Here is a 20,594-nt window from a genome sequence, read left to right on the forward strand (position 1 = left end):
TTATGTTTGTTAATTTTTATATGTAGTGTGAGGTATAGATCAAGGTTCATTTATTTGGTTTTGGATACGTAGTGCTTTTAGCAACAGTTTTGAAAACACCATCTTTTCTCTACTTTGCATCTTTGTCAAAATCAGTTGTGCATATATTTGTGAGTTTACTTGCAGACTTCTGTTCTGTTCCTTTGACCTTTTTGTCTATCTTTATACCAACACCACAGTGTTTTGATTACCATAGCTGTATACTGTCTTGAAATCACATAGTATTAGCCCTAAACTTTTGTTCTTCTTTTTCAAAGTTGTTTTGGTGTCATATCTAAAAAGTTTTAGATTCTATTCTAGGTCCTCTGCATTTCAGTATGAATTTTAGAATCAGATGGCCAATTTCTATTTAAAAAACCTGTTGGGATTTTGACTGTGATTGTTTTGAATCTATAGATCAATTTGAGGAGAACTGAATCTTAACAATGGGTTAAGATTGGGTCTTCCTACACACGAACAAGCATATATTCTTTTATTAAAAAAAGAAATCACAACAAGTTATTTTAAAAAATGCTTTTGGGGAAAAAAAAAAAACCTAAAAGGAGAATTCACCCAAAAATGCTATTGCTGTATTGTATTGTGATACTGAGTTTGTGGCGTATTTTGTATTTTTTTGCCTTTTCTCAATTTTCCAATTTTTTGAATAGTGTGTTAATAATGCTTTAGCCTTCCAGATGGGATCTTACAAGCTTACTTGTTCCTGCTCTCACCGTTTGGTTTGTGCCAACTTCTTCTCCCAGCCATCACATTTCTCTTCGAGATCTTCCTTTTGTTTGCACAAAGACTCAACACACAACTGCAGTGCTCGGGTCTCAGCAGTTATTTGCTCAATTTCTCGTTTGTCCCTCTCCAAGAGCTGCTTCTGCCACTCCATTTCCCCTTTCTGTCGCAGGGCTGTCTGCTGCAAACTGTCCAACTCCAGTTTCTCCTAAAGCAGATAAAAGAGAAGTCAACCATGCAAACTGAGAAAGACCGCGGTTCACTACTGGTAAAACAGCTTTATTACCTCTAGCACTTCAACCTGAGCCTTCTCTAACTCAGACAGCTTTTGGTCATGTTGTAGCTTCAAACCTTGCAGCTCATTGTTTTCAAGTTGCAACATGTCCAGAATATTCTTTAGTTCTAACAGAAACAAAGCATGGTCCAGGCTATTAAATGAATGTGGAAACATTTACAAAATGAAACAGAAAATAATGTTACTGGCTGATACAAGAAACAAAAGATAATAAAAATATATTTGTTGTGCTGAATTAATGGAGCTAATTAATTATATTCTGAATGTAAAAAGCCTTTAAAAGTATTGCTAAACACTAATTTGTTATAAACATTTAAACAAAAACATTCAACAGAGACCTAGTTCTAAAAAGTACTTACCCTACCTAAAAGAATTTAAATCAAAATAGGAAAAACTTTAAAATATATCAGCTGACATTTATATAACAATTCTTTTGTCCTTTGAAATATAGACTTTTAAATATTAACTACTTTTATCTGATTATAAAAATATTTGTTCATTATAGAAAATTTGAAAAAAGTATAAAAGAAAAAAATGAAAACCCATCATTATCCTACCATCCAAAGACAATCACTACTGCAATAGCATTTTGATGTATTCCCTACCAGGACTGCACGCACACGAATAGACACACACACATATATATTTTTTAAAATAAATTGGGACTACAATCAATATTCAGTTTTTATCTATTTTTTCACTCTTCTTTCATCAGCATTTTTACATGTCATTAAATGTTAAAATATGTTTTTAAAACAAATTTATTTATTTTATTTATTTATTTTTGGCTGCATTGGGTCTTTGGGCTTTCTCTAGTTGCAGTGAGCGGGGGCTACTCTTGGTTGCGGTGTGCGGGCTTCTCATTGCGGTGGCTTCTCTTGCTGCAGAGCACGGGCTCTAGGCACCCGGGCTTCAGGAGTTGTGGCTCGCAGGCTCTGGAGTGCAGGCCCAGTAGTTGTGGCGCACGGGCTTAGTTGCTGCGCGGCATGGGGGATCTTCCTGGACCAGGGCTCGAACCCGTGTCCCCTGCATTGGCAGGTGCATTCTTAACTACTATGCCACCAGGGAAGCCCAAAATATGGTTTTTAAATTAGTCATTTGTTTCCAAATTTTGTCATTACAATTTCTGTTGCAAGTAACTGACTCAGTCAACTTAATTTGTAAAACTAGGAAATAAAGGCTTACTTCTTAAAAAAAAAAAGAGAAATAAAATAAATATTGCTGCGATGTACATAAACGCTTGCCCTCTCTAGATAACTGGAAATGGGCTACCCGGTTTAACAGGTGTGAGTTTAATAGTCTTAAGACACTGGGAGGTTGTTCCATTTTATACTTCAATCAACAGCCTGTAAGTGCTCTTCTTTCATCACACCCTGGTCAGCAATGAAGATGATTATTTTGCTTTTAGTCAATTTGAGTGGCAGAAAATATCATATTCCTTTTATAATCTGCTTTTCTTTGATTAGAAATAAGGTTAAACTTTAAACTTACCAGTTTTATGTTTAGACATTTGCCCTAAAACTACCTGGAGATTTTCTTCCTCTTTTTCAATTTCCTGCTTTATAAGTGAAAGTTGATCTTTTTTCTCACTAATCTGGACATTCAGTTCTCCCTTCTGAAAACTCAGTTCTTCCAGAAGAGATTTTAGTTCCTGTGCAAAGAAAAAGAAAAGAAAAGAAAAGAAAAAAGTCAACCCACCTTCACCAAGTTATGAATAGAAATTACTTTAAAATCAGTTCTGTTATTAACTGTCTCATTTCATAGAAATTCTCATTTGGAAACAAGCTCATGTTTGAGTTTTACGTCAAGAACAGCACTATATTTTACACTAACATATTTTAGTATAATAGAAGTAAAAAAGTAACACGTTATCTTCATTTAAAATTTATATGCAATATTTACTATGAGCAAAGCAATGTGTTGCAGAGAAAAAAGGCTAACTCGGACACATCTCCTGCCCTCAAGGGGTTTAGCACCTGGTGGGGAAATAAGGCAGGGAACAGAAACATGATCACGAAAGGCTACGGTGCCCTAGGAAATGTGCAGAGTGCTACCAAACTCAGAATCGAGAGAAACTCCTTCCAGGGTAAAGGAAAAGTTGGGGAAGTCTTCTTAGTGGCATGAAGCTGGACCATGGAAGCTGGGTCAGATCTGGACATTCCCAGAGAGGGAATTCCTAGAGAAGAAACAGAATGAGAAAGGCACAGAGGCATAAAACCTTGGGCATGTCCAGAAAACAACACAGGGGGAGAGCTATGCACGGCAGCCACAGCATGGATAGATAGCACAACACCAAGCTCGTTACAGAGGCAAGATGCAGGAATTTAAATTTGCATTTTAGGGGGAAACCAATGAAAATATCTCAAAATAAATCTACAGGACTATACTAGGACTCTTAAGAAAAACTATTGAAAAATGTACCCTGATGTGACTGCACTTCTCAGCTACTTCAGTTTCTCCCAGTCTCAGCGCTTCCTGGAGGTCAGCTCTGGCCTGGACCATGCTTCCCTGGAGTAGATGCAGCTCCTCCTTTTTATGCCCCAACTGTCTGTCCAAGACAGCCATCTCCTGCTGCTGACCTGTTACCTGCATTAAAGAAAAGTAAGAATGCAAAGCCTGACAAAGTGCTGAGATGGAGAATATTTAGTCCAGCTAAAGGTTGTGTGGGGAAATAAGGAGGTAGTCTAATTCTCACAATCCTAGCTGCAAGAGTCAGGAAGGCCAGGCTGGGGGGCTGCAGGCATAAAATGCCTAATAAAGGCCTTGAGCTCACATAGGTAAAAACACTTAAATCACAGCAAAAACAACAATATGATAATAATGATTGTCCTTCAGGATACGGTTTTCAAAGAACTTTCATATCTATATTTTATTCCAATTGGCAACCACCTTGGCAATGGAAGTTAGGCAAGGATTTAAAAAATTTATTCATTTAGTAAATTTAAAACTTATAATTTTAAGGGCAATACATATTTAGTTACAGAAAAGCAGAAAATGCAGACATGCAAAAGGAATAGAAAATATTCACAATCCCCCCCTTATCAGATGACCATGTTTGTACTTTGGTATAGACTAAAAATTCAAACACAAGTATACATAAACACATTTAACATAAATGATCTCAGAGCATATTGTGTTTTGAGACTCACTTATTCAATAATATATCGTACTGAGTTGAGATTCAAATTTGGGTTGGACTCTATTCTTAAGCACTAAGATATATAGCCTCATTTATGCTTTATACTTTATTATGTATTTTCCAGTCTTTTCTACAATCAAACATGTATTACTTTTTATAATAGGTTTCCAAGCAGCATGAACTGGTTTTCGAGGTGTCTGCTGCCCTACCTGGCTTCTCAGCTTTTCCAGCTCTGCTCTGCGGGCCTGCAGGAGGGTCTCCGACTCTTTAAGCACCTGCAGGTGATGATCCTCAGTGCGTTCTGCGGTCTCGATGTCTTTTTGCAGCTTCTGCAGCCTACAAAGCACCAGCAGTACTGGAGCAAATTGGAAGGGAGACAGAGCCCCAAGAGCCGCCTTCCAGCACAAGCCCCTTGCAGGCCTGCAGAGGCCGTACTTACTCTTCAGTCAGTTTTTCCTTCTTCTTGTTTAGACACTGGAAGTCTGAGTCTTTTGCTGCAACAACTTTGTTTATCTCTTTCAAGATTTCTTCTTGCTGAATTTTGTGCTGCTCCAAATCCTTTGTGTCAGCCTGGAGCAATCTAAAACACATCTCTTTATTTCCCCCAGACTCCTTAGGCTTGACGTGCATTTATCATAGAGCAATTATTGTCCACTTAGAATCAAACTTCTCATTCATCTCACCGAGTACATCAGTGGCTGAGGGAGTCCACCTACCTGAGCTGCTGATCGGCTTTGACAAGGTTAACAGCAGTTTCCTGAGCTCTCCTTTCTAACTCCTCAGCATCTTTCTCAGTTTGCAATAAATTTCTTTTGGCATCAGTGAACTTTTCAACAGCATCTTTTGTCTAGAAAAGAAACTGTCATTAAAACTAATTCAGTTACAATACTCTCTCACGGCTACTGGTATCGTAAATTGGCTCAGCTCTTGGAAAACAAGACAATACAGAAAGACTGATAAAAATGTTCACTCACTTAGACTCTCCAATTCTCAAAAAAGAATTCAGAAGAACTATTACACAAAAATGCTCATTGTATACTGAAATAATATAAGACTTGACAAACAATCGATTCAGTAAGTGATAATGCACCAGCACAATGGAATACTGTGCAGTCTTTAAAATAATGACAATGTGGTAACATAGAAGAATGTTAATGATAAAATGTTGGCTGAAAATAAAATTTTAAATGGTTTAAGCACTGTAAGAGCAACTATAGAAAACTATCTTGTCAACAAAGACAGAAAGGCTATGCAAAAACAAAAATAGTCATCTGAGGGTGGTGAGATGGTGGATGATATTTTATTTAAAAATAATCTGTAATATTATTATATGCTATTTTTTTCACTTAAAAATATCTACCCCAAAACAACCACCAAAAAAACAGGAAAAGAAGAAATTAGGGCTTCCCTGGTGGCGCAGTGGTTGAGAGTCTGCTTGCCGATGCAGGGGACACGGGTTCGTGCCCCAGTCCGAGAAAATCCCACATGCCGTGGAGCGGCTGGGTCCGTGTGCATGGCCGCTAGGCCTGCGCGTCCAGAGCCTGTGCTCCGCAACGGGAGAGGCCACAACAGTGAGAGGCCCACGTACCGCCAAAAAAAAAAAAAAAAAAAAAAAAAAAGAAATTAAAGGAAAACAAGAAATTTAAAAAAGAGAAGAAAAAAGTGAAAAAACAAACAAATATCTACCCAATTAAGTGGCAAGGAAGTGATTCTACCAATAATCCCTCCACATAAAGATTCTTCCTTTACTCTAGATATTATCTTGTTAAGTAAAACCCCATTAATCTAAGGATGATTTAATTATGGCTAAGAAACACAAATATTTAATACTTTTGAAGTATTTCAAAATCTTCCTATATATGATTTGGCAAAAACATCATTTTTTTTTTTTTGTCACCTTGGTTTCTTTTTCTGTCTCAAATAAGAGGCTTAACATAATGTCACGAGAGGTCCAAAAACAGTATGGTTTGTACTTGGTTGAGCAGTGACTCACTCTTCTGCCAAAACACTCCATGTTGCAGTTGCACTCAAGTCAGAGGCATCTGTATGTGAAGCTCGTCTAGTAAATACCCCGTGTGGATGCAAGAGGGTTTGGCCAGTTCCCAGAGAGCAAGATATTTCACCACACTTCTTTCCACTTCGGATAGCTGGTTTCTACTAGATTCATCAGCAAAGCATTGGACAGAACTCACTATACACTACAGAAAGGCAGCCACGTCTCTAAGTAGTTTTTTATCCCTTGTATGTCAGGTTTTAACAAGTCTGGCACATTCCTTACAAAATGCAGCACTTTCTCCTTTCCTCTTCCCTTTTAGCAAGCTGCTTCCCTGAGTCATTTTGGGAGGATGAAGGAGGAAGAGCTTATTAGTCTCGGTTCACTTACTATCTCTGCCAACTACTAGTCTCAGCAATTTTCTTTTATACACCAGTGATACATTTTTCTCTGGTCCTGCTCACACCTATTCTCTCACAGTAATCTAACATGTGACAGAAGAGGGAACTGATCACCTGGAAAGACATAAGGAAACTTTTCCATTCTTATCAAAGCCATCACTCACAGAATTTCTTTAATAAATCCTTCATTTCAGTTCCTGGGTAATAGATTTCTATTCATTTAAATTGATCCATGTTGAAATAACAATATAAAAATAGTAGTTCCTGATGTGCCCCATATGGATTCGAGACCTTTGATTTTAATCCTGGAATTCCCATCTAAAGCTCTCTTGGTGAGTCAGAACTTTAGCTGTATGACCCTGGGCTAGACCAGCCTCTGAGCTACTTGTGCGAACTGGGCTAATGACCATCTTGCAACGCTGCCAGGAAGGTTAAATGAAGTGGTATTTATAAAATAGCCAATGTGTGGCCATAGCAGGGGCTCATAAAAGGCAGTTCCTTTTCTTCCCCAACTTTCTGTGTTTCAGTCTTAAGAATACTACCTCAGGCCCAAAAATATTTGATTTTATATTACTATCAACTTGGAGAACAAAGTAAGAATAAGAGTCTTGTGAGGTCCATTGTTATAAGAATATAAGATTGGCCTATTTAATAAACACAGATATCACAGCCCGAATAATTTTCAAAAGACACAGATAGGATACGGAGGTGGGGTGTGTTAGGAACTAAATGACTTTCAGGAGCTTTAAATATGCTATTGCATTTAATTCATACTGAATTATACTAGGTTAATTCTAGCATAATTAGTATAGTCTAGGTTAATTAGTACAATCTAGGTTAATTATACTTCATTTAATTCATACCGAACAGCCTAGGTTTTCTTAGCCTGAATTTACACAGGAGGAAAGCAAAGCTCGGGGACTTAAGCAACTTGCCCAAATCCTCACAGCTCCTTAACTAGCAGAGCACAGACTGGCTTGGGCCACTGTGCTCTTCACGTTTTCTTTCTAACCCTTCCTGCTGCCGCCGCCGCCGCCGCCGCCGACAGCAAGCCAGCAAGCCGTCTCACCCCAAGCACAGCAGCACATACTTTCTCGGTTGTGTGTGAAAGTTCACTCTCAGCTTCCGCCAGCAGTCGGTCAGCCTCCCTGAGCTCTGCTCGACGTTTCAGGAGGGTCTTCTCGATGCACTCAATTTCATCTACAATATCTTCATGGTGCCTGAGTGATTTTTCTATTTCTAGTTCATTCATAAGACTCTCAACATTTCCATCAATGAAGTCTCTAAAAAAATCATATATACACACTCATCAAGAGATTTTAAATGTGACAATATAGATACTTGTAGCCTAATGATAAAAAGATGCACAATGATTTTCTAATTTTATATGAGAAGGAACTGGACAGACAGCTACATCTGATTAAGTTCAATATCTATGCTTACCTTTTTACTCAACATGGCATACTGTTGACAATAAGTGGATAATATGTATAATGTATGAGGCAGTTGTTTTGTGCTTTTAAATATAAAGATTATTTTTTCATCAGCACTTGGTCAAGACAATGCTGATACTTCAATTCTTCTGTGGTATAAAAATAAAACAAACCACTGCCTCAATAATCATCCATTCCCTCAAAACTATCCTAAGTTTCTCCTAGAGTAAAATTATGGTGACGATATTTGACAAATCAGAAAGCGCAACACAGGACTTGGTAACTCAAGGTTAAAGTCAAAATTATTTGAAAACGGGACTATCATTGACAGAAAAACATGAAAATAAATTCAACCACATATTAACAGATTAATTCTTCTTTGGACATTTTTGTGTTATCCAAATTCCCTAAAATGATCATTTATTATACATTTATAACTAGGAAAAGAAGTGGTTCTCCCACTGCACTACACCCCCCTCAAAAAACTTCACCTCCCCCATATACACCTACAAAAATGAAATAACCATCCCCCAAGCCTTCAAACATCTAGTCCCAACCTTCTCTCGGTATGACCCTTGGTTTTCCCTGCCAGGTCTATCAGTCACTCTTGCGTTTGCTCCTAGAAGGCAGAGACCATATCTCACTCACCTCTATGTACTCCACAGGTCTCCCCGCAACCCTGGTACCTGGGCCAGTCTGGCTTAAGGGACAAAAACTGGGGAACTGTCATAATTCATGGTCTAGTGCAGAAGATGGGCTTCTACATAACTGACCCATGCAGCAGATACAAGCATTAGCTAACGGACCCTATGCCAGATGCTGGGGCACAGAGAGGGAGGCCCCGCTACTGCCCTTCTGGGTATCTTACAACATGGTCTGAACAACACTACGCCCAAGGTTGCCAACTCCAAACTGTGGGAGCCTGAGATGAGAAAGCTTTTCTGTCAGAGGGGATCCCTAACCTTCATCTGGAAAGACACACTGGAGTTAGGTGGAGGGCAGGTCGGGAAGCCATTTCAGGCAAAGGACAGCATGTGCAGAGGTGGGGAGGCAGGAGAAAATGTGGTGCTCGGGGAAACCACAGCAAAGTGTAGGGCCAGAGTAAGTACCGTGTGGGAGAGAAGGATAAAAAAGAGAGGTAGGGTTCAGATCTTGCAGGGCAGTATGTATGCTGGTGGGAACGAGAGACACAGGGCAGCGTGCACAGTTAGGTCTGCAGCCATGTCGAGGGTGGGATGGAGAGAAAGACACTAGACCTGGAAGGCCTGACCTAGGATAAGGATGACTAAAGGCCAGGGCAGTGGAGACGAAAGAAGGGGACCAGTTTGAGAGCTCTTTGTGTACAGAGTCAGTAGGACTTGGAGAGCAGCTGGATCCCTGGGGGAGTGAGGGAAAGGCAGGTGTTGAGGACACCCAGCATGTTTTCAGCCAGGGTAACTGGGGAGGGGTGGTGGTTGTGCCATTCTCCAAGAGGGACTACAAGAGGAGCTGATATGGATTACTGGCCAAAAGAACTTAGACTTCTACTGTCCCATATGCTAATCTCCACGTGGCTATTAAATTAACTCTGTTCCTCAGTTCTATTAGCTACATTTCAAGTACTCAATAGCCACATGTGGCTAAGGCTACTGTTTTGGATAATACTGATCTAGAACATTCCCAAGATCACAGAAAGTTCTACTGGACAACACTGATTTAGGTTACCTTAATGAACTAATATCATATTCATCTGAGTTATAAAGATAAAATGGCTAATAATTACTTTCGCTGTTGATGTTTCTGAATGGTTCTATGCAATTCTTCTACTTCGTGCTCTAAGTCTCTCTTCTCTTGCAAAAGATCATCAATATTATGATGCAGTTCTTCTATTTCTTTCTCACACTGCCGCTTGGATACTCTCATCCACTGTTCCTGTTTCTTTGATTTTAAATGCTGTATTATGTCTTCCAATCTAGAAACTTCATTCTCCTGAGCAAAGAAAGAAATGCAATACTGAAATATCACATGATGTTTCCCCTTCCTCCTGCCAAAAACTGAAATTAACAGTGATTAAAGTGGTATCTTTGACCTGATAATAGTGGTAGCTTCTAAGACTTCAGTATGAAAAGAAAAATTAAGTCAAGCCAATTTCTTCACGTGCCATAGATGAAATTGACGGACCAACAGATCTTATGACTCTTCCATCAGTCCAGCTATGGCTGATAAATAGTCACCAAGCACCTCCTGTGGATAATGTCTGGCTCCAGAGTTCAGCATCTAGCAGAAGACACAGACAGAGGTCTCTCCCTCCTCTGCGCACATGGGAGAGGAGTTGGCTGAGAAGGATGCCTAGAGGAAGTGGTGTTCTGCCTGGTTTTGAAGAATAAATGAAATAGGAAACGACTACGCTGAAGAAATAATGTGCAAATGTAGGGAGGTATAAAGGCACACCCGGGAAACTACAGGAACAGCCGGGTACTGGTGGAGGGTAAAAGAACCAACAGAATTGCTATAAAAACAGTGTGCACTGAAAAAACTGCAGAATGACACGAGTAACTACCATTTTTAACCATGTAAACATCCACAGTCCCTCTGAAACTAGTCTGACCTACTAAAATGGGGCTGGTGGCTTGGCACCCAGGTATCCTAGTCCTTTATCTTCCTCTCAATCCGCTGAGAGGAAAAGGAAAAAATAAAGAGCTCCAGGTGCCTTAAGTTTGAAGGAGGCCCTTGTAATGCATTTTATTTCTTTAAAACAAAAAAGTTATAAAGGAAGCTAGTGATTAGGAAGTAATCATTTCTTAGAATTTAGCCTAGAGGAAAATATGAAATACAGTAAAAATTTATACACAGTTAAATGAACTACACAGCCTACAAATAAAGAAATGTTATGCAGTCATTAAAATACTGCTTAAAAACGCTTGTAAAACCATGGGGAAAATGCTTGTAACATTAAGTGGGAAAAACAGGACACAAAATTATGCGCACAATAAGAACTATGAAAAGAAAGAAAGAATAATCATTAATTTCACCACCCAGAGATAACCCCCACCAAAACCTTACTGTACGCTGCTCTTACATGTGTTTGTACACAAGCACACATAATATGTGTATGCACAGGTACAGGCACTAGTATGTGAATATGCCTATACATACACATTAATATAGTACTGGTCAATAGAAAAATATATAAAAAGCTTTCTAAAAATGGCTATTTTCTGGACTGAAAGCATTTTTGTTATAAAATGGTTAAACCAGGTTCGTAGAATGGCCTGGTACCCTAACTCCTGTCCAGAACAGTGTTTTAATAAGAGGATGCTTGCTCAGTTCTAAACATCAGCCTTACAAACACACTTTTGGGGTATAATCCATGCATAAGTAGGTCGACTCATTAAGTATATAACCTTACTCAGTCTCCCATGGAAGCAGTGTGGACAGGGGTCTTGTGTCTTTCCACTTACTAAGTTATGGTGCTCCGGGACATTGCAGTGCAGCACGCCCACTGGGATGAGGGGGATGGAGAAGTTGGGGGGTGGAGGCCCATATACGATGGGGGCCCCAGCGGGAGGCGGGCCATAAAAAACAGTGCCAGGGGTGAGAGGTTGGCTGTTGTTGGGCAAGGGAGGAGGTGGTGCATACAGGGCCATGCCCTGGGGTACAGGAGAACCATCGGGAAACACAGTATACATCATGTATCCAGGAGGAGGCACAAATGGGCGGTCCTCTTGGTCATCCAGCTCACTCTCTTCCTGGCTATCTCCTCCACTGTCTGCATCTTGAAACAAAAAAACAGAAGAGTGTTTTATTCCCATGGCTCACTAGGTAAACATGTTCAGTAGAGAACAGCAGTGTTTAGGCCAAGATACCAGAGATGTGAAAATAAAATTCTGTAAAAAAGGTCAAAAGCAGTTTTGAAAAGTGGATCAAACAGGGATGCAAATTATTTTCACCAGGTGAACTTGAGTTTTTCTTTTTTTTTTAAATGAATGAACTTTTTTTTTTTAATTTAAAATTTATTTTTGGTTGCATTGGGTCTTCGTTGCTGTGAGCGGGCTTTCTCTAGTTGCAGTGAGTGGGGGCTACTCTGCGTTGTGGTGCGTGGGCTTCTCACTGCGGTGGCTTCTCTTGCTGTGGAACATGGGCTCTAGGTGCACGGGCTTCAGTAGTTGCAGCATGCGGGCTCAGTAGTTGCGGCACTCGGGCCCTAGGGCCCGCAGGCTTCAGTAGTTGTGGCACATGGGCTTAACAGTAGTTGTGGCACATGGGCTTAACTGCTCCGTGGCATGTGGGTCTTTCTGGACCAGGGATCGAACCCATGTCCCCTGCACTGGAAGGTGGATTCCTAACCACTGTGCCACCGGGGAAGTCCCCTGAGTTTTTCTTATACCTATCTGTTGGTTTTTTCCATCTTCATTCATTCAGCAACATTTGCGTGCCTGCTTCGTGCTACGTACAACACCAACAGAGAAGTGCTGTGAGATACCACAGCCTCTCTCAGTTGTTGGTTCTCTTACTTATCTCCCCTATAAGCAGGAACTAGTTTTTTTTTTTTCCACTGATGAAGAAAGCCTAGCACACAGCAGGCCCTCAATAAAGAGTTCCTGAATGAACAAATTCTCAGAAGGTAATATTCCCATTTTACAGATTAGCAGTCTCCGAGTGGCTAAATAATTCCCCTAGGATAACACAGTGAAAGTGCCAGGATTTACCCCAGGTCTGACTCTTCCCCCTGGAGCTCTGGAAGACAGACCTGTAACACGTCATTTCAGTCGAGCTAATTAGTGCCATAACATGAGGATGTAAACTGCCACGTTCCAGGAGTGGAGGTGAAGATGTCGCTCAGTCTGCCGGGAAAGGCAGGGAGAAGGAAGGATCCAGAAAAGGAGTGTTGTTTGAGGACCTGGGTCTTGCTGAAGGATGAGTAGGAATAGGTTTGGGAGAGAAAGGAGGAAGCAGGACATTCTGAACAGAGGGTTCAAAACATGGAGGTGTGAGAAACGTGGCATGCAGTGGGTATGGCTGACATGTGGGAGAGTGATGGAAGGTGAGACAAGAGGTCGTTGGCCAAGACCAGGTCACAGAGGGCCCTGCAGAGCAAGATAAGGAGTCTGGACTGTGTCTTTTGGATTTCAGGGAACCAATAAAAGGTCATTAAACAGGCAAGAGAAATGCAACTTCCCTGATGTAACTTACCTCTATTTGAACATGATTTATGTAACCCACTCCTGATGGGAGAATAAACCCAGTATCCTGAAGCAGGTGGAGGTGCACTGTGTTCCTTCCCATCCTGCCATGGTTTTCTAACAGGAGTTGAGGCTGCATACTTTAGGCCGACACCAGAGTCCTTGGTGGCCTGGGAACTGTGGCTGGAAACCTAAAATAAATGACAGCAGAGCATACTATCTCTTAACAAATAAAAAGGCCGATGTGGAGAAATGTCAAAGTCTAGAGCGAAGTTGAGAAAGAACTGGTTTCTTTTCATATATCATAATCTCATTTTTCACAGGCAGAAACGAGACGTGATTACGTGGTCATATAACCTGCATGGGTGTCAGCCTCCCGTCTCCCGTACTCATCTTTCCTGGTGGTTTCTCTTCTTTTGCCTAGTCCTTGATGGCCCAGCAACTAAGATCAAGGAAACAGGAGCTTGCAAGGCAAGCTGGGATATTAGTCTCCTGTTGTGCCAGGAGCTTGGAGTGGCTTTAGAGCTCTACTCTGTTACTCTCCCTCTCCTTTCAGTTATAAGTCGACCCTCTAACCTACAATGCTTCCACCTGCAGCCCTGGCTGTGACACGGATGTCTGGCTTCCTTTAGATTTCTGGGAGGAGGATTTCAGATTCTGCTTTTCGGGGTTCTGATTAAGTCTGAACGACCTGGGGATCCTAGCATGTGGGAGCTGCTTCTCCTGACTGCTGTTGTCAGCTGATTCTAGCAGGATGTTGCCCAGCCCCTCTGCTTTGGATAAGAGCCACTTACAGTCCTCTCCTTCCTTCCCACATTCAGGCTGCAAGCCCTGACATTTTGCTCCCTGAACACCCCTCAGTCCATCTCTGCTCTAGCTCCACTGCTCTGGCTCTGGCTTCTTCCATCCTTCACCCGAACAAGTTCAAACAGCCCCACACAGAGTTCACCCACTACAAGTCTAGCCTCCACACTCCGCCTGATTATTCTTCCTAAACTACAGCTCTGATCATAGCACACTCAACTGCAGTTTCCCAAGGCCTACATAATTAAGTGCAAGGGATTTTGAGGCCCTTTTTTTTTTTTAAAAAAAAGCATGACCCCAATCTACGTTTCCTGTTTCACCTTTCATTGTTCCCATCCAGCCCTCCAGCCCCACAAGGGGCTAAGCCAACTCTCCTTTTCCTCACAAGCTGTTCCCTCCCTCCTGAAAGCCTGTCCTTTGAGGGTTGCTAAGTGCTGACTTCAAGCTCCTGTTTGTGAAGCCTTCTTCCCTAAACATCCCCATGAGATAAATCTTTAACATTTCTCTCCAACTGGGGCACGGAAGTCCAGTCTGTTGTCACATGCGTGTCACTGTTTTGTAATTACATTGGTGTGCTTGTCTTCCCCACCAGCCCATGAGCTCTTTGAGAGCAGGGGCTATATGATTCATCATGGTTCCCCACCAAAGCCTTGTACTTGACCTAGACCTAAGTACTGAATGAATGTGTTAAAAGGAAATGCAATCCAGGTGCTACTTTTCTGTCTGAGACTCTATAATTCTACTGCCATTTTCAAAAGGCTCTCTGGGCTCAAGTCACTTTATCTACCCTTATAGGATCCTTGTTCAGGGATCCCACACATACCACCTGAGCATGAGTGGGCAATTGCCACATTCCTTGGGAATGCCCCATTTCCATCTCACACAGCACAAAGTACTTAAGAACCTCAATGCATGGCTTAGCCTAGATATGTTGTTCTTGAGACCTGATCACAGATTTAGGGAAGGCAACACAGTCACACTTTCTTAAAGAAAATTTAGTATATATTCCCAGCACCACAGACTTCCTACTTTTGATGATGATGGTGGTGGCATAAAGTACCAATAGCCTCGTCTTTTGAAAGGATCTGCCATGCTGCTGATGTAATCATTCTGATAAGAAACTTCACGTCGGAGTTCAGCAATTTCTTCCAAAACATTTTCAAAGCCTCCTCTGTTATCTGTAAAAGGAAAGCCATTCTGTGAAGTTGGGTATGAAATCATCTACTTCCTCTCTCTCTCAAAATACAAAAGTGATTCCACGAGAGCCAATGACTTTTATCAGTTCCTCAAAGCTGCCGTTCAGCCTGTCCTTTGGTAATAAATTTTTGTTGACACTTAAAGAGGATAGACATATCCTACTGCTGTTCACTTATAAAGTGAGCCAGAGAAAGAACAGATTTGTAAACAGTATTTCTTTTGAAAATACAAACATAAATCTCTCTTTGTAATCAAGTCCCTTGATACTGCACTTACTTACATTTAAAAAAGTGCTTTATTTATTAAGCTAATTATCACAGCTCTATAAATCGAGCATGGAATTAGTCTGTAACCGTTAAATAAATTTGCTAAAGGTAAAAAACAAACACGATGATTTAATTTTAGAACTACAAAACCACTACCAAAATCAAAGCCCAATACCTTACCAGCCCCAGTGAGGTCTAGTAAATTCCGCAGTCTTGCGATCTCTTTCCTTTGTCTCTCCATGGTCTCATTCAGTTTTTCGATTTCTAGCACCTGTGAGTTTGCTCCTCTGGTGCCTACCTCGACTTTCTCCATCTCAATTCGAAACTATTAAAAAATCACATATTCAAAGTTGCCAATGAATATTCTTTCCCAGATGCATGTCTCCTTGCAGTAAGATTCTAATTCTATAATTTTTTACTTACACTTTACTAACGAGGAACTGCATTACTCCTTACATTTAAACCATGCAATGCCTGGCACACGGCAGAGAATCAAGTACCGATTGGCTATTGGCTGCACCTCAAAATTCTTTGAGATGTCGCCTACACTAATTCAATCTTTTAGGAACTGATAAGTACCCAGTAAGGAGGCGGTCTCATGGGGGTACCAGCACTGACCTGCTCCTCTTTATCCCTGAGGAGATTCTGCAGGAGTTCGATCTCCGCTTCTGCTCGGGTCAGATCCCTGGCGGCTTGAGCTGCCTTTCTGCTGAACCTCTCTGTTTCCTGCAGCTCCTACAGGGACAGAGGTGTGAGAAGGGCACCACTGCTATTGCAGGCTGCCCTCTTTCTTTCTTTCTTCCTCTGAATGAGTCTTCTGCTTTCATCAGATCGCCCGCCTGGCTACTCCATGCACACGTAGTGCCAAGTCCCAGCTTCCCTGTGCTGTTCCTATGATTTGGCAGCTCACTCTGGCACTCTCTGGGGGCCACGTGGGCAGGGTTCTGCATCAGAAAGAGCAAGGACTAATTTTTTCTTCTCTGTTCTACAGTCTTCCATGACTGGTGTCTCTGTGGACCCCCATGGTTAGATTTTCCCTCCTATGATTTACTGTCTTAATCTCATAAGCATTTGCATCTTATAAAGACTGTAACAGACTTATCTCAGTCAGGAGTCATAATAACCCTGTGAAGTGACATATTGTCATCAGACTGCACGAGATGACAAGGACAAAAAGTTGAGGTTCAGAAGGGTTATACAGCAAGTCTTGAAGACCTCTGTTCAGATGTGTATTGACAGGTGCCTCCCTAAGCAAAGACCCCTACATTTTGAGATTAGGACAGTATATTTCATTTGATGTCTCCTTTGGGACTCAATAGAGTACAGGACCCATAGCAGGGTTGTGACGGGGGAAATATAATCTTCAGGTCTGAAGAGGAACAGACAACTTTATGGTGGTTTATAAAAGAGCCAAAGTCTATAACAAGAGATCAATAATACAAGTTGCTATGTTTTCTGACAGGGGCAGCCCTGCTGGAAACTTGTTCTGTACGTGGGGACTCACCTCTGCGCGCTCCTGGTTAATTTTCATAACGGTTCCATGAAGGGACTTGAGCTGGTCTTTGGCAGTGGTGAGCTCAGCTGTGGCCAGCTTATCAGAGGCGGCCACGGCTTTCTTTAGTTTCTTCAGTTCTTTATCTAAACCAAGAAACTGTGCCTGAGATTTGGCATCTTCAAGTTTCTTCTAAAATAAAAGAAACACTAATTAAAGAGATGAATCATTTGGTAGCAATGAATTAAGACAAAAGCCCCATGAGGGCAGGGACTCTGTTCACACACCCCATGCCTAGAACCATACCTGGTACTCAGCAGGTGCTCCTGAGTGAATAAATAAATAACAACATCTCAAAGCTGTATGATAACTTAGAATGAAATCAGTATACTTAGTCAAGAATCTTCGTGATCATAATCCATTCATTTGTTGTAGAAACATTTCTTGGCACCATCACCAAGCAATGGGCCCGCCCCTTGTGATCACAGAGTCAGGCACTGGGCATATGGTGGTAAACAAAACAGACTTGGCTGCTGCCCTCAAGGAGCTTATGAGAGACATGTATTAAACAAACACTCAGACAAATGTGTAACTAACACTGTGCTCACTGCTATCAAGGGACAGAACAAGGTACTATGTGAGAGGCCAGCAGGGGAGACCTAGATTGGTGGGGGGAGGGCTTTCCGGAAGAAGAACGGTGGAGGGACATGGTCCAGGAGAAGGAACGGCCAGGAGGGAAGACAGAGCTTGGGAAGAGTCAGGAACTGAAAGAAGCAGCACGGTAAGAAAAGGAGAGAGCTCAACAGAGGCGAATCATGCAAGGGCTCAGAGGCTGAAGAATTTTTGTCTTTACCCTAAAGACAACAGAAGCTGCTGGAGAGAAGGGGAGACGGGGAGGGGCTGACAAGAGCCTATTCATGTTTTTGGAAGAGCGTGTTGGCTGCTCTGTGGAGCAGGTCATGAGTGGAAGTGGGGGACTGTCAGGTGGCCACAGCAGTTGTCCAGAAGTGAGATGATGGCTGGATGAGGGTGGTGGCACTGGAGAAGGACAAAGTGCAAATATTCCAGAGAGATTTTGGAGGCAGACTCAATAATACTTGGGAACTGATGGGTTCTCAGTGAAGCATGAAGCAACTCATTCACTGGGGCTGGGAGAAGGGAGAGGGTAGGTGTGAGACATGAGAAGGTACGAAACAGTGCAGCAAGGGAGTGGCAAACATTTATAGTGTTACTGCTATGCCTGGATGGGTGACTTTTTCTTCAGGAATACTTAGCCATGGGTGCAGGGCTACAGAAAGCAGATGGCTGCAGTTCTGTCATAGAAGATAGGAGAAAAGAGCAAGGGATTTGAGGATACTTGCAAAAAACAGCGAGAGTGGGAGACCATGGAATTTAAGTTGGACAAGGAAGAAAGTAAAGACAGGAAAGCCTAACACACAGAAAAGGTGGGGGTAATGCACTGGGATTATCAAGAAGGTTGAAAACCTGTCAGCATGACTCATCCCAATAGCATTTAAGCCCCACCTCACTGACTCTCAAGTCACTCCTTACATCCCAATTCTCTTGCTTCCATCTAGCATGGCACCCTTGTCTCAGGCTCTTGATTCGATGACATGCATCTAGGTCTCTCTAGGTCAGGTCCACCTCTGGGCCAGCAACGCAGCCAGAGGTGACCGTGGATCACACCCCTCTCAGCTGCCCCATTGCTGGGTGCAGGACCCTGGCAGTGGGGACTCATATGTCTCTTTCCTAGTCTTGCCCACCTTCTTCTCTAACTCTTGGAGTTGGGCCAGAATTCTCTCCTTCTCTTCATCAGCTTCCTGAAGTTGGAGATCTGTAAGGCCTTGGATTTCCTCCATACTTTTTAGATTTTCTTGTAAATAGTGAATTTCATTCTCTAATTGCTGAATTCTTGCTTTGTGTTGCCTCTTGTCAAAATTAATCTGTGAAGAAATCAAGTTTCAAAGATGATTTTTAAGCAAAGTATGTTTTGAGCAAAACAAAAACCTTCTAGAGGATTATGTTTCATTTTACTAAAGAATAAAATGAAATACTGTGCTAATGAGTTACTGCGGATGTGGCTTTATCACAACTGCTCTCTAGGATCCATTTTAATGTTTGCCTCATCATGAAAATAATTACATCAAAAACTCAGATTCTGGCACTATACTACACTCTAGCGATGTTGTATTATCTACTTGCACGTTAAGAAACATCTCTTACTTGCTTCTAAAACAAGGAAAACACAGTGTCACAAAGAAGCCTGACTTTGACATCAGTAACCACATTTAGAGTTGAATTTTAGTCACACCTAGTTTGACTTATTAGGAGTGAAACTAACAACAATTACACTGTATTTAAAAAAATTATACCTTTATTAATTATACCTTAATAAAGGTGTACCTTATAAAGGTATACCTTTATTAAGGTATAATCTACATAACAGACACTATTTTCTTTCTTTCTTTCTTTTTTTTTTTGGCTGTGCCACGCAGCTTGTGGGATCTTAGTTCCCCATCAGGGATCGAACCCTGGCCCTGGGCAGTGAAAGCAAGGAATCTTAACCACTGGACCACCCGGGAATTCCCTACACTGTATTTACATGAGAAAGGAAGCACTGTAATTTGCTGAAAAATATGAATGTTTTCTGAACACTTCCCTCTAGCTGCCTCTTGCCCTTCTCTTACTCTTGCTTTAAGGGCTCTCTCACAGGCCTGCCTGAACTCTTCTTGTCCGCTGGCCAGCTTCTCCTGATGCAGAGCCACTTCTTCTTGGAGTTTTCTCTCTCTCACTTGAGCTTCCTCTTTTTCCCACTGGGAACGTGTAAGGATTTCACTGAACTGTTTCTGCAAATCAGCGAGACTTTTCCCTAAGACATCTGAAGGACTATGGATTCTGGTAAGGGGGGGAAAAAAAAGATGGTATAAGTGTGACATTTTATTTTTGATGCTGGATGCTGGGTGCAAACATGCCGGTAAAATTAGTGCAGAAGTAAAAAGAGTTGTGAGGAATGGGACTGGTGTCAATCCGTAGCAAATTACTGTGCACCTCCTGAGTGCAAATCATTGTTTTATTAAATGACTGTTACCACTCTGAAAGCACAGGCTCCTGTCAGGCTAACAATGTGTGTTCAAAGAATAAATGTCCATTTCATATATTCAAATTAGCCTCAGTTTTCTTTCGATATTTGTTTTCTATTTAAAATGCATAATGTGACTCTACTTCCTGACCATCTGCAGTAAGCTTTCAAGAATGAGTTACTCGTAAAACCTTTGTGTTTTTTAAATTAAATAATACCTAAAAGTACAAAAGATCAAAAAAATCAGTGACAGACACTTGAATTAAGCAATCTGTGTCCCAATCATGGTAATATGATAAGGGAAAAGGGAAACCTTACAAAAGAACTCAGCCATTAACAGTAGTTGGAAAGGTGATTTCATCATTGAACCCCACATTCACAACTCAGCCCACTCTCTACCTGGAGGTCTCGATTTTCCATTACCTCATCTCCCCAGCTCCTGATTTCAGTTTTCTCCTTAGCTCATCTACACGAGCTGCCACTTCTTCTGGACGAATCAAACCATCAACTACATCGTTAAGGTGATTCTGGAAATCTTTAAGTTGCTGTTTTAACAGGTTATTGTCATCCTGTG

General features: G+C 41.5%; 1 protein-coding gene across 1 annotated transcript in view; it reads right to left on the reverse strand.

Moving 5' to 3' along the window:
• The window catches only part of CNTRL (centriolin), an 84,285-nt gene that overhangs the window by 14,235 nt on the left and 49,456 nt on the right, over window positions 1–20,594 (reverse strand). The window contains exons 16-33 of the mRNA XM_060154473.1: window positions 20,444–20,589; window positions 19,629–19,836; window positions 18,705–18,884; window positions 16,954–17,133; window positions 16,068–16,184; window positions 15,630–15,774; window positions 15,016–15,164; window positions 13,193–13,373; window positions 11,461–11,774; window positions 9,783–9,988; window positions 7,678–7,870; window positions 4,910–5,040; window positions 4,633–4,773; window positions 4,403–4,529; window positions 3,476–3,640; window positions 2,546–2,705; window positions 1,046–1,161; window positions 750–967 (exon numbers count right to left, since the gene is read on the reverse strand). Coding sequence (XP_060010456.1) covers window positions 750–967; window positions 1,046–1,161; window positions 2,546–2,705; window positions 3,476–3,640; window positions 4,403–4,529; window positions 4,633–4,773; window positions 4,910–5,040; window positions 7,678–7,870; window positions 9,783–9,988; window positions 11,461–11,774; window positions 13,193–13,373; window positions 15,016–15,164; window positions 15,630–15,774; window positions 16,068–16,184; window positions 16,954–17,133; window positions 18,705–18,884; window positions 19,629–19,836; window positions 20,444–20,589 — 3,077 coding nt within the window. The remainder of the gene's footprint in view (window positions 1–749; window positions 968–1,045; window positions 1,162–2,545; window positions 2,706–3,475; window positions 3,641–4,402; window positions 4,530–4,632; window positions 4,774–4,909; window positions 5,041–7,677; window positions 7,871–9,782; window positions 9,989–11,460; window positions 11,775–13,192; window positions 13,374–15,015; window positions 15,165–15,629; window positions 15,775–16,067; window positions 16,185–16,953; window positions 17,134–18,704; window positions 18,885–19,628; window positions 19,837–20,443; window positions 20,590–20,594) is intronic.

Source organism: Lagenorhynchus albirostris, chromosome 7 (genome assembly GCF_949774975.1).
Source record: "Lagenorhynchus albirostris chromosome 7, mLagAlb1.1, whole genome shotgun sequence".
Taxonomy (NCBI): domain Eukaryota; kingdom Metazoa; phylum Chordata; class Mammalia; order Artiodactyla; family Delphinidae; genus Lagenorhynchus; species Lagenorhynchus albirostris.